Genomic DNA, 14166 nt, shown 5'->3' on the forward strand with positions numbered 1-14166 from the left:
CTTTACTGAATTCTTTTAAAAATATTACATGTAAAATAATGATTCCACAGTTAAATTGCATACTTCCACGAAATGGTAGACAAAATGTAGTGAACATGCGACCAGAATAGCCTCATGTATGAGAAAGTTAAGTACAGCTGGAATTGTATCCCATCTAAAATGGGTAAAAGTTATGTTATATAGTAAAATTTATGTGTGTCCCACTTGGCTACCATCCATTTTGTTGTCCCACTAGGCTACTGTCCATTCTTTTGGCCCACTGTGCCACTGTCTGTTCTGTTGTCCCACTTGGCTACTGTCTATTTTTTTGGCCCACTGTGCCATTGTCCATTCTGTTGTCCCACTTGGCTACTGTCCAATATTTTGGCCCACTGTGCCACTGTCCATTCTGTTGTCCCACTTGGCTACTGTCCATTCTTCTAACCCACTGTGCCATTGTCCATTCTGTTGTCCCACTTGGCTACTGTCCATTCTTTTGGCCCACTGTGCCACTGTTCATTCTGTTGTCCCACTTGGCTACTGTCCATTCTTTTGGCCCACTGTGCCATTGTCCATTCTGTTGTCCTGCTTGGCTACTGTCCATTCTTTTGGCCCACTGTGCCACTGTTCATTCTGTTCTCCCACTTGGCTACTGTCCATTCTGTTGTCCCACTTGGCTACTGTCCATTCTTTTGGCCCACTGTGCCATTGTCCATTCTGTTGTCCTACTTGGCTACTGTCCATTCTTTTGGCCCACTGTGCCACTGTCCATCAGCATGTTGAACAACATTCCCAGAGCATTTAAGGTAACACAAAGATTGTGACTGGATTTAGTCAGTGGTCCATTTAAATGTATGCTAGCAGTAGTCACTTTGATAGCTGCTACACTTGGCTTAGAGGTTGATTAGTATAGTCCTTGTGAGGAAGTTCATGTAACTTTACGTTCATTGACTCCTTTCTGTTTGTATATCTGCAGGAGGGAAGAAAGAAGGCACTGGCTCAATCAGTGAAGCTACAAACTACAAGACCAAGGAGAACGGTGGTGATGGTGGTGGTTACTCCTCAGCCCACCAGTCTGAGGATGGTGAAAACCAACATTCATCCGCTAATAATGAAGCCAATCTCTCTTCAGAGTCTGAGTCAGACTCTGGTGGAGCTACTGATGTTAATGGAAAGAAAGAAGTGTCAGAGAAAGGGCAGAAGTATCAGAAAGAGATGGTGTCTGTGGATGGGAATGCACAAAAGGGTGAAAGTGGTGTCAACTCAAGTAGCCCGATCAACTTTGATGCAGCAAAGGAAAACCACAAGCAGAAGATACCAGAGGGTAATGGGGAAGAGATGGAAGATCATTATGTGGATGGAAAGAAAGAAGATTCATCAAATACCTCAAGAAATGGAGACTCTACAGAAAATAGGCAACCAGGATTGGATAGTGCATCAGATAGTCAGAGAGGAAGCGGTTCTGGCATGCAAGAAACTATGACCGCATCTAAAAGTACTGGTCAAAGCAAAGACAAAACTAATTCTGATTCAAATGGAAAAGGAACCAGTTCATCAGCAAAGCAAGAAACTGGAGAAATAACAGCATTAGACAAAAAGAATGAGACGGATAAAGTCCTACTTAAAATGAGACCAAGTAGTGGAGGAAATGGTCTTGATAACCAGCAAGAAGGATCTGATGTCTTGGGAAGAGATTCAGCCACTCAGGCTTCTGATGAGCAGAAAAAGAAGGATGCAGAATCTGCAGTTCCTGGAGATGTGGAATCAATAGTTAGTAAAACTACTACTAGTGGTACAAAGGAAAAGGATGCCAATGGCCAGTCCCAGCAAGAGAAGGAAGAACAAGGTATGAAAGGTAAAAGTGGCATGAGTCAGGGAGTAAAGAACTCTGCAGTTATTGGGGCAGTGGTGGCAACAAGTGGACCAGGTGTGGAAGACAAGACAAAGGGTAGGACCAACCAGACAAGTCAAGCCCCGACTGAGAATGAGCAGCAGGTTGAAGATGCTATGCTGAACATCAAGGAAGGTGGTGAAGAAATGGAGAAAGAAGTTTCACAAGAGGTAGAAGGTGGGCAGCAGGGACAGGAGGTTGAGGAAGAGGAGGAAGAGGCTGGAATTCAGGGGGATTCACCAATCTTTGATAAAGTTCAGGATCCACTCTTCTGTACACCACAAGTGTTACTTAGATTTAAGGCAGATGTCCTGAGGTATCACTGTGTCCTGTTTAATGAGGAACACTGTGACAATGAGAGCAAGGAAGGTAAGACTTACATTGTCACTACATGTCTCCTAAAAAGCCAAACTCCATTAATCCATACACTTTTGCCCTAGGTTCTTGCGTATGGATTATTGAGGTTTTCAAATTAACAATTCATGTCAGAAAAATAATAATAATAGTAATAACAATAAAAATAATACTAAATAAAAATAATACTAATAATAATAATGATAATAATAAGTTTGTTTTTAGAAATTGTTATTTGGATACTGAGTGTGTGTGTGTGTGTGTGTGTGTGATTTGGATTTTTAATGTAGCTTTAACAATTTTTCAGTTATATCACTACGATGTAAGCAGTGTGGCAATTATAGTGATGCCTAGCACTGGGGCATCATGTCGCAGACATGTAGCATAATGTCCTACACAGTCACATTGTCCTGACACCAGGCCAACCAGTCCTAACACTAACCTCTTAATGCTGAGTGCCAAGCGAGGCTTCTGTTAGTACCATTTTTGTAAGTCTTGGTATGACTCGGTCAGGAATTGAACCCACGACAACCCGTATCCTGTTTGGATACTGAGACATTTTAGATAAATTGAGTTGGATTATAATGAGGCTATATTATTTTGCTAATGTATCCATAGATTTAACGAGATGCACCCATGATTAACCATTTGAAGGGTAAAATCTTTCAGTTACTTTCTTTTATTCTATCTTTCTTAAATATTGTTTGAAATCACTCCTTAAAAATGCAGAGGGTGACATTAAATTATTTGATGACGACGACTCCCAGACATGTTCATACTTCCACACCACATGTAATGACAAGGACATTATAATGTGGTCTTACTTTAAAGCAGTACACTCACTGGCTGTAAGGGACATAATTCTGTACACAGAATTTGGGTTTCCCCTTACTGAATGTGGCTCACATAGAAGTTTTTCATATCTTGCATATTTTATACAACAAAATCATTTTTTTACTAAAATAGCTCTAAATTTCCTTTTGTCAGAGAGACGATATGTAGCCACAGAGATGTTCAAGTACTTTGATAAGGATTTTAATGGTTTTGTGGAGAAGGAAGAACTTTGGATGCTACAGCTTCAGGAGAACATTGACAAAATGTCCTCTGTCTGTTCACTCCTTGACCTGGCAGCCATGAATGACCAAGGAGATAAGGATGGCAAGCTGACAACTGATGAATTCATCCAGGCTTTTGGTAAGATTGTATCAGAATGAATAATGTCTTCAACAAAGTATTGATAATTGTAAAAGTTTGTGAGACGGATCAATTTCACTCATGTTCAGAGTAAAGTTTATAGTAATTAGGAGCCAAGTGTTCTAATTCACTCAACTTCACAGATCACTGACACCTCACCTCTGTCTGAGTCTTTTCGAATCTCAGGCTTGTCCATCATGGGTAAGTGAGAAAGCTTGCCAGTAGCTTCCAGTGGGTTGGTGGCTCTTCCTGGGGTTTTCCCAGGTTTTTCCTCCACCAGATATACTGGCTGCAATGTATAGCCTATAATGTACAAAAAAAGTGGTATTAAACCCATAGCAACAGTACGTAACTTGAATATCCAGTATGCATTTGGCCTAATCAGAAAGTTTTTAAAAAAATTAAGTTGAGAGTATGCTGAATTTACTAAACTATAAAATTTAATGACACTAAAATGTTCAGAGTAATGGTACATCTGTTCTTTTGTTTATAAAAAATTCCTGATTACCATATTTATCCATTGTTAACTTCCTGCTTTTGATTACCCCCACCCCCCTTTCATTTTACACCTGTTTTATAACATTTATTAAAACAAGGATATCCATGTCCCTCATTTTAAAAAAGTACTGGACTGGTCACCTGGTCCTGTCATGGGAGAAATGGTGAAGATAAGACTGTCAGAGTGCCTTGCTCTGGTCTAGGAATTCAAAAGGATGCATTTTCATGTTACCTATTTTTAAATTTGGAAATTCAGTGAGTGTGCTGAATGTCAAATATGGATATCATCGCACAACTGTAATAAAATTATTATGAAAACTTTATTGATAGCTAGTTCATAAATGTAATGATGTTAAAGGCATAATGGAAAGAAATATAAATTGAGTTTATTATTTATGAACATTATTACAATTCTGTTTTGTAAATTTGGGGTAATTTTTATTATTATTTTAAATGATGAAAATATGTATTGCTTTTGGGAAGTAGATATAGCAGATGAGACCTGACAGCAGTTAATTACAACAGTAAGAAGGTGCTCATATTTCATATTTTGGAATTTAAAAAGTGCAATGTAATTTTTAAATAAATACTTATGCATCGTGTGATGTGCACAAATGTGATAAAGATTAAGTGATGGTGCCCAATGTAAAAATTAAAAATTCATTTAAGAAGGATGAGGTCGAATCTTATTATATGTAAATGACATATTCATTACCTACCCCCAATACACACACCACCTAAGGACTAACATCTTCAAAATATACATCCAACACTGAAACACTGAGAGATAATACTGAATTCTGGGCGAAGAGACTAGAATGGGGACCGACTTGTGTGTGAAACAATATCCATTACCGGGGAGATGTAAAAGGCATTGAGAACTGTTTTCATTGGTCATTACTTATGCATTAGTTTTTCACACACACACCCCACCTTCCCACTAATAAATCTGCAAAGCAGAAATCATAAGTAATTAATTTAAACATTAAGAAGCTTCCTTATGATTCAATCACAGTGTATTTTACATGCAGGCTACAGTTAGCATGTTGACAAATCTGATAGTATATACATGTCTGGTATAAATAGTTCATGTACTGTACTGGTCAGTGATCAAAAAAAATTTTTTTTTAGGCACACATCCCAGGCTGATGACTTAAATAAACTCACTAGCCCTGACTGAAATTCCACAAGCCCGGACAGTTCATACCTGTCAGCTCTCAAGCCGGGAGAAAAACTGCCCGATTTTGGGGGTATTTCCACACCTACCTCCCGATCTTATGATATCTCCCAATTATTTGCAGAGAACTCCCAATTATTATATTATGTGTCAATTTTCATTTCTCAGAAAGAAAAAAAAACCATACATAAATACATAAATAGATATAACGTATGAAATCCATAGATGTCATATTCTATTTTAACACTTGTGAATATTGAAGTGACAAAATAATTAATATCACACACAGTTTTTTTCTTCAGTAAATAGAATGTTAAGATTAAACAATATTCATGTAAATTTCAGATGTTTTAAAACCACTAGTACTGTAGAAAAAAAATTAAAGAAATAAAACTGTCACCAATTAGCTTCAATTCCATGAATAATCACTGTGAATGCTGTGTAAATTTCTCGGCAAACAAAATCGCATCTCCATTTCCATTTTCTAGGTCAAGATTTTAGAATGTATCTGTTGAATTAAACAGTAGTGGTTGAAAGTTATATATTCTACGTCGAAGTTTTAGATTGTGTCATTTGAATTACACGGCGGTGGTTGAAATTTCAATGTCATACGTTGAGAATTCCTAATTTACATATTGGTTGAACGAGTTTATGTTGAAAGTTCCATTTCATAAACTTACATTAACCCAGTTTTCATAAAACTTAATTGGTATACTACTAATTGATGAGCACTAGGTCCTAATAAGTTGTAGGGGCTGACAGCTGTAGCATTGAGGATGTGGCATTTATTGCAATCTTTGTCACAGACACAGACTTGATGGATAAATCATGTTTAAACATCATGTTGACTGGTGTTCAGATTTTGACTTGGTTTGTGCCTGACAATTTTAGGTAGGTTATAACAAGTGAAGTTTTTTTGAGATACAGTAATGTTAATTTTATTATTTTTTTAAATAGCTTTGATCAGTTCTGATGGCTTTTGTCCACATTCCCACTTCGCCTAGAAAAACCTGTGGAAATAATAGCCAGTATATTATAAATGTTCAATCTCTTTCAGATATTCCTGATGAAGTGTTTGAGCCAAAAATAACAACTATCCCAACCCTGGCCACAGTGGGGAATGACCTTGAGATCAGGTGTAGCATCATAGGAGAGAGCTCTGATTTTGTCTGGCAGAAATCTGGCATGGATCTGAGTCTGACAGATGCACCAGAAATTCATGTGAGTCTTTTCGAGTGACTAAATGAAAACTCTGCACTGCTACATATTTGATATATTTGACTTCAAGATGTCTCAAGCACAAAGGACAATAAATTTGAGTAAGTTACATGAGATCCGCTGTAGCTTACTGATTAACATGCTGGACTGAAAGAGTGCAGGTTCAAATCCTACCATCAGCCAGTGTTGGTTACCATGTTGGTTACCATGCTGTGTCCTTGGGCAAAATAATTTACACTTGTCTTGGCAATAAATAACCTACTTCTGTTTCAGTAGTATATGTACACGCTTACAAGTCAAGTCCAACTTCAGACTGAACAGACCCAGATCTTCCATCGCATAATGCATCGGTGGACCTGGGTCTGCATAGTTTGTTGGGAATAATCAGTAGAACAAACAGCATAGCCCCTGATTTGCAGGTGCATTATGCTATTGCAGACCAGGATCTTTGTTGTTTGGAGTTTGACTTGACTTTGAAGTGTCTGTAGATGGTGACCTACTTCTGTTGCAGAATTGTATAATTTTTGCATATCATATACAAGAGACTTTTGTTAGAATATTCCTATAAAAGAATTATAGGTTACTGCATTTGTATGGGAAAATATGAATGAGTTTTCTGAAAAATACTGCACGATCTTGAGGAGTGCAATGTTTTTTTAAAGAACAAAACAAGATTATATTTTCCCATACAAATGCAGTAACTTTTTTATTATATGCTGATTTTGTTTAACTACCTAAGGCTTAATAATAAAAAGACATTACAAGAAACAATGTAGTTGAATTTATGCTTTATTCCAAAATAAATTCACAACTAGAATCATCAATAGACCATAACAGTATTCATGCACACATAGCTCTGCCCAGTGACCTTTTAATTTAGTTGTACACTCTACATCAGTTTAAACAAGAATTGTCCTATTGGTCTACTTAAAATTGAAAATTAGAGTCATATTGTGAAATATTGCACATGGATTTTGTATCTGTGTTGATCCAACTCAATACTACTTTCCTGCTTATGATGGAATGGATTATTTGGTCAGTTCAGTGCAGAAAGGAGAATAAATTTCAACTCTGGACATGTAGGCTAGTTGAAATTTAGGTATAGCATCTGTAAGTATAAGGTTTTGCAGGACATGTCAGTCAAATTTGAACTATATAAGTACAATCTGAGGAAATTCAAGATGCATAAATGTAAGTATATTTATAACCATTCTTATTGCCATCTTAAGAAAACATGTTTATGCCCTGTCACTTGCATCTCACTATTGGAGGGACCCCAGCTACGACCTGTATCATACATTATGTCTTCTATTGCTAGCCTAGCATTGTATCAAAATAGGTGTATGGGGAAAATTTAAAAGCAGCTGAAGTAATACTTTTTCGTAGTCTTGGCTTATTGGCTCTGAGGCTCTTAGTTTTCTATGAAAACCTTCAATCACATTTTATTATTGAATTTAGTATTTTGACAACTTGTAAAATGGTACGTCTCATGGTAGCCCTTGGTCTCAATATGCTTTTCTATGGTGTATTTTTAGACCCTAGAGAGAACTTGTTATAGTCTTAACCATTCTATTTGTAAAAATATACGAATATTCTCCTAAAATAACTGTTTCAATGATCAGAATGGTATTTTCAGTTATTGCGTCTCACATTTGTTTTGGACATTGATAATATCACGTTCATTCATTTACTTCTTTGAAAGTTTCATTTGTGACTCATTGAATTTATCCACATCATTAACTTTATCATCTCTACTTTCAAATGAATGAAATAGCTTGTTTGGCTCATTCACAAACAAATTTACTTAACCAAAAACCTGAAGTGTCTACTACATGAGTGTACATGTTTTGTTGAAAAGTAGTTCATAATACACTATTATGTCTTCAGGCACACGTGTCATGCACTTGCATGCAATATGAAGGTGTTCAGTATCGTAAAATACTGAATGATTCTGATAATGTAAAGTTATCTGAGACAAAAATGAGCATATAATAATAATCTATACAGTAATCCTGTAAATAGAAGTAGTAGTGGTTGTTGTAGGCTTAATGGTATCTATACAGTAATCCTGTAAATAGAAGTAGCAGTGGTTGTTGTAGGCTTAATGGTATCTATACAGTAATCCTATAAATAGAAGTAGTAGTGGTTGTTGTAGGCTTAATGGTATCAATACAGTAATCCTGTAAATAGAAGTAGTAGTGGTTGTTGTAGGCTTAATGGTATCTATACAGTAATCCTGTAAATAGAAGTTGTAGTGGTTGTTGTAGGTTTAATGGTATCTATACAGTAATCCTATAAATAGAAGTAGTAGTGGTTGTTGTAGGCTTAATGGTATCAATACAGTAATCCTGTAAATAGAAGTAGTAGTGGTTGTTGTAGGCTTAATGGTATCTATACAGTAATCCTGTAAATAGAAGTTGTAGTGGTTGTTGTAGGCTTAATGGTATCTATACAGTAATCCTATAAATAGAAGTTGTAGTGGTTGTTGTAGGCTTAATGGTATCTATACAGTAATCATATAAATAGAAGTAGTAGTGGTTGTTGTAGGCTTAATGGTATCTATACAGTAATCCTGTAAATAGAAGTAGTACTGGTTGTTGTAGGTTTAATGGTATCTATACAGTAATCCTGTAAATAGAAGTTGTAGTGGTTGTTGTAGGTTTAATGGTATGTTTGCACAATAGTGGTTACATGGTGCCAGTTAAAGCAAAACTAAAAATGTATATATAAAGAATTTTTAAAAAAGCACACAAGATAAAGCATTCCCAAAGACATAAATATTATGTACTAACAATAGACATTAAATGGTGAAGATGCTAAAATTCTGTAAAAGGTATATAAAACGAAATAAAACAGTAAAACCTAAAATCCTATAAACAGTTAAAAAATTGGCCACACAGACAGTCAAAGGCACTCTCATGTGGTACCTTATCACAATTTTTTTTCACAGAGTTCACACCAAAAAACTTCTCACAGTGTCAGAGTCTATGCACTTGATGAGAATACAGTATATGCCAACAGTATACCATTGTTTGTAGTGGTACAAGGAACAACTGCATACATACAGTATGAGATTAATGTTAGGTGGGTGGATGATGAACAGTTTTTGAATTCACTTGTCAGAGATGTTTAACACTTTATCACAGATAAATGTCAACTCGGTTTAGCATACTGGAAAAGGGAAGAATAATAACCAGCACACATGCTTAAATGCTTTATATCAAAAGCTGTTCCATTTTGGTTACAATTTGAATTTTTTTCCATGAAGTCCTCTGGTATATCATCCTGTGATCCTGAGTTGTGGTGCATGTCAGCTATTTTTATTGTTGCCTAGTAACAAGACTTATATTAAGTTAACGTAGACAATAATATGGGAAATCAGAGTGGTTTCACAGTATGATAACTGTCTATTCAAGCACCTGTTTTTGAGTCATTGAAACAATCCTTAGGGTTAAGTTCAAGCTTGAATTTTTATTTTTCATCAACTTTGAAAAGCTACTCTTGACATCTGTAGATGTTATATTTAGGTTAATGATGACACATAATAAACTATTGCTATTATCTTCTCATTTAAAATAGCACCAGTAGCCATGTCTCACATGTCTAGAATAAGGCAAAAATGACAAATATTAAAATAATGATGCTGTTTTTATTCTATACTCGACTTCATGCATAATGTCATACATGCCACACATTAATTTGTATGTGGCAGATCATTCTGGTTTAGCTTGTGGGTTTGGAACAATCAGGAATTAAAGGTGTCAAAATAGCAATTATTTACAGTGTGTATGTATGTGTGACTGCATGTCTGTGTGTGTGCATGTGTGTCACCATCTCTTGCTTTGCAGTCAGATTTTGATTTGATACACAGATATACTTTCAGATACTTTCTGTCATTGGCATTTTCCTGCCATTTGGTATGGAAACAGTCATCATATCCTTTTACTGTGAAAGGGCCAAGGTTAAAATGCGAAATGTATCATTTGAGGGTCATGATTCATGCTCATGATTACTGTTGCTCAATGCTTGGGTACAACAATGTCATAATTTACTCTGCCTTCTCATTATCAGCCAGTTGCTGGCTGATTTACCAGCTACTTTCCAGCTGAAGTGTCTACTTTTACATCACTGTAGCATTTCTTGTTATATTGATTCATTGCCTTTCCATTTTAAATGACATTTGATGCAGCTGCTTCAGAAATGAGAAAGTAGTTTACTAAATTTCATCAAAATGTAAAAGCTTTTTTAGTTTCATTTTACAGAAAACTGGTGCAGAGTATTCTAAAACAGCATATTAGAATTTGATCATTCTTTTCAACTGAACAATATATTTTATTGTTAACATGAAAACAATATAGCATATGGGTATCACATTCTCTTACTCTCACAGCAGCAACAAAGTGGGTGTGAAGTTGAGATCTTTTCTGAAAATTTCTTGGAAAAGTCATGAGATATTCTTCTACAAAACCTCCATCTTTTATACAGGTGTTTAAAGATGGTACCTTGTACATTGAGGGAGTTGACATTCATCACATTGGGAACTATTCCTGTCACCAGCAGAACAAGCCTGCTGTCAAGCAAGTCAATGTCCTGTCAGTCATAAGTGAGTTCAAGCTCTATTTTTGTATGTTCTTTGTAAAATAATTTGAGAATTTACTCTCAGCAGCACTGGTGATTTTGGATGACTTTTGAGGTTGAAGGTGGAAAACAAATTGTTTTTGGATAGGGAACCACATATTCTTGCATGTGCTTGTGTAACAGGAAATCGTCGCAGTGACTCTCAGGACAGCCTGAAAATCATGCCCCCTTCCACATGATTTCCTGAAATGTCCTCTTTGAAAATTGTTCCCATTTTGTCATTTCACTGAAGTTATTTTCATGTTTGAAGAGAAATTCAATACAAGACACAGTTGTTTAAATCAAGAATATGTGTTCTTTTCCAAAGAAAATCAGGTAATGATAAATTATATAAAATCATTTATTACATAATGCTGACCTTTTTTAGTGTCATGAAGTCATGTCATACTTATCAGACACCACACTAAGGTAATGCTGTTATTTGTATTAGCTTACAAGTTAAGTCAAACTGCAGTCTACACACAGATCTGCCATCACATATTGATTTGGTATATCTGGGTCTATGCAGTTTGTTTGGAGCAATTAAGTAAAACAAAGAATGTAGACCCTGATCTGTTGGCACATTATGTAATGAAAGATCTGGGTCTATGCAGTTTGTTTGGAGCAATCAGTAAAACAAAGAATGTAGACCCTGATCTGTTGGCACATTATGTAATGAAAGATCATGGTCTGTGCAGTTTGCAGCTTCACTTTATTTGCAAGTGATTATCTTCAATAGGTCTATAAGATTATGTGATAAATAGAATCCTAAGCTTGTGTTCATTTTCTATGTGAAATTTGTGAAACTCCTTGATATAAAATACCACTCACAAAAGCTGATTATGGAATATATCATTATTTGTGTGAATTTCATACAAGATAAACACTATTGTAATATCATTTGTATATGACTCTGTCAGCAATAAATTTGTATGGCATGCTATTAATACATTCATAAATTATTATGGCATGTAATAATACATTCATATCAGTGTTTAAATAGCATGATATTAATACATTCATATCAGTGTTTAAATAGCATGATATTAATACATTCATATCAGTGTTTAAATAGCATGATATTAATACATTCATATCAGTGTTTAAATAGCATGATAATAATACATTCATATCAGTGTTTAAATAGCATGATATTAATACATTCATATCAGTGTTTAAATAGCATGATATTAATACATTCATATCTGTTTAAATAGCATGATATTAATGCATTCATATCAGTGTTTAAATAACATGCTATTAATACATTCATATCAGTGTTTAAATAGCATGCTATTAATACATTCATATCAGTGTTTAAATAGCATGCTATTAATACATTCATATCAGTGTTTAAATAGCATGATATTAATACATTCATAATAAGTCACAGAAAAACAAATTAGGGGTGGAGCAGTACGAAAATCTGTCCTTTGAGGATATTGAAGTTCAGTATCAAGTTTTACCTTAAGTGCTTTGTATGAAGAGGGGACGGCAGGGAAGTTGAGTTTTTCTTGGGAATTTGTATTTACCCTGGCTGCAACTTGTGCAATTCACAAGTATTAGGGTGGAGAGGCATAGCAGATTTCCATGACCCTTTTATTAGTTTACAGTATAGGAGGGATTTCATGGGAATTTCTCCCCTCCCCAACTAGTTTCAGCACAGAAATTTGTTTATGGTATGTGAGCTTCATTAGGGTAGAGTAAATATCCCAGGGATATAATGATATATACCCTCCACTGCCACCCACCACCACTGCTAAAAATTGTTGGTTGCAGTAGAGATATTCCCAGTTACAATGGAATCAGGGATCAAACCCCAAACTGCAGAGGTGTAAAGAGAGCATATAACTATCGCAGTATCCTGTCCCCCATTATAATTCATGTTTGCAAAGTCACATTTTCTGGTCATTTTTAATTCGATACATGCTATACAGGGTTAAATAGGGTAAACATTTTTATCATCATCAGGAAGGAACTTTTAGAACAAAACATAGTATAGTGTACATTTTAAGCTGTACCTTTGCCATGATCAGGGATCAAGAATTGACTAGGCTGTTATTGTTATATGCCTGCCACTAGGTGCCATTTTATCAGGTTATTATGTCTGCATATTTGTTCACTTGTTCCCTATTTAATTTCTGCACAGAAAGTCGAGTTCTCCGCCATCTATGATTACCAAACTTTGTAAGTAGCTTGCATTTGTTGCCATGAAGAAACCATTTGGATATGCGCCAATGGCACATGATCGTGTGACTCATGCAAAATTTGTTTGAGTTTGTGCACACTGAAAGAAGTGAAGCACTAGAACTCCTGCAGACAAGTTTCAAATCATGCACATGAAAACATACTTTGATTTCTTTCCAGCATAATCACAAATAAAATTGTCCAAGTTGTTAGATTCGGTTGTAGTCAAGTCTTCCTGGTTTCTTTGTTTGATTAATTATACTTTGAATTTCATCAGTAAACAATATTTAAGTATTTTGCATTCATTGTTTTCTCATATAACATGACTTGTATGCAAAATGTTAGTGAAAATAGGTCTTGGAAATCTATATTTGTGGTCTTTGAAAGCTTGGGAAAAGTCTTTGAATTTATCATTCAGAATTCTGTATGAACCCTGCTGGATTCTTCAGCTTGTGATGAATGGTTGTTACACTGAATCTGTTTGGACCCTGTAAGAAGCATTCTGTCATAGTTTGAACCTTGCATCAAAGAAATTTTACAAATGTGCTCTTATAATATGGGCTTTGTAGAAGAACCTAAATAGCTGCTTCCCAGCATGTTCCATCTTCAGATGACGATTTTGTTTGACAAATACTGGCTCTTTACAGTGATGAAGTCAGTTTATTCTTAAAGTTAGGAAATATATTTGAATATTGGAACTGGAAAAGTGCCAATGGAGATACCATTGAGTGATTTTGAACCTGAAAATGGTGTTAAATAAGAGGCAGATGGACAAAAACAGATGGTATGCCAGTCAACCCCTCATTTCAGCGGTATTTCAAATTAAATGTACAAAAGGCTGCCAAGTCAAAATACAATTTAAAAGTAATGTACATTTTTATTGTCATCACAATTTATTCCTGTGGGGTCATGTGCTACAACACCATATAGCCCTAACATAAATCATATGATGAATCTAATAAATAAGTACCCTAAAAATGAAATTGCAAAGTTAAGATATTTATTTGATCAAAATGCCTCTGTTTGAAATCCTAATACAGCATTTTGGAAT

General features: G+C 35.4%; 1 protein-coding gene across 2 annotated transcripts in view; it reads left to right on the forward strand.

Annotated features, from left to right (window-relative positions):
- Positions 1-14166, forward strand: part of LOC149802825 (uncharacterized) — a 151707-nt gene that overhangs the window by 107588 nt on the left and 29953 nt on the right. For both annotated transcript variants that reach the window (XM_089952280.1, XM_089952279.1), the window contains exons 5-8: positions 956-2239; positions 3212-3418; positions 6151-6314; positions 10797-10914. In XM_089952280.1, coding sequence (XP_089808406.1) covers positions 956-2239; positions 3212-3418; positions 6151-6314; positions 10797-10914 — 1773 coding nt within the window. The remainder of the gene's footprint in view (positions 1-955; positions 2240-3211; positions 3419-6150; positions 6315-10796; positions 10915-14166) is intronic.

This window comes from Sinohyriopsis cumingii, chromosome 3 (genome assembly GCF_028554795.1).
Source record: "Sinohyriopsis cumingii isolate HCF-2022 chromosome 3, ASM2855479v2, whole genome shotgun sequence".
Taxonomy (NCBI): Eukaryota; Metazoa; Mollusca; class Bivalvia; order Unionida; family Unionidae; genus Sinohyriopsis; species Sinohyriopsis cumingii.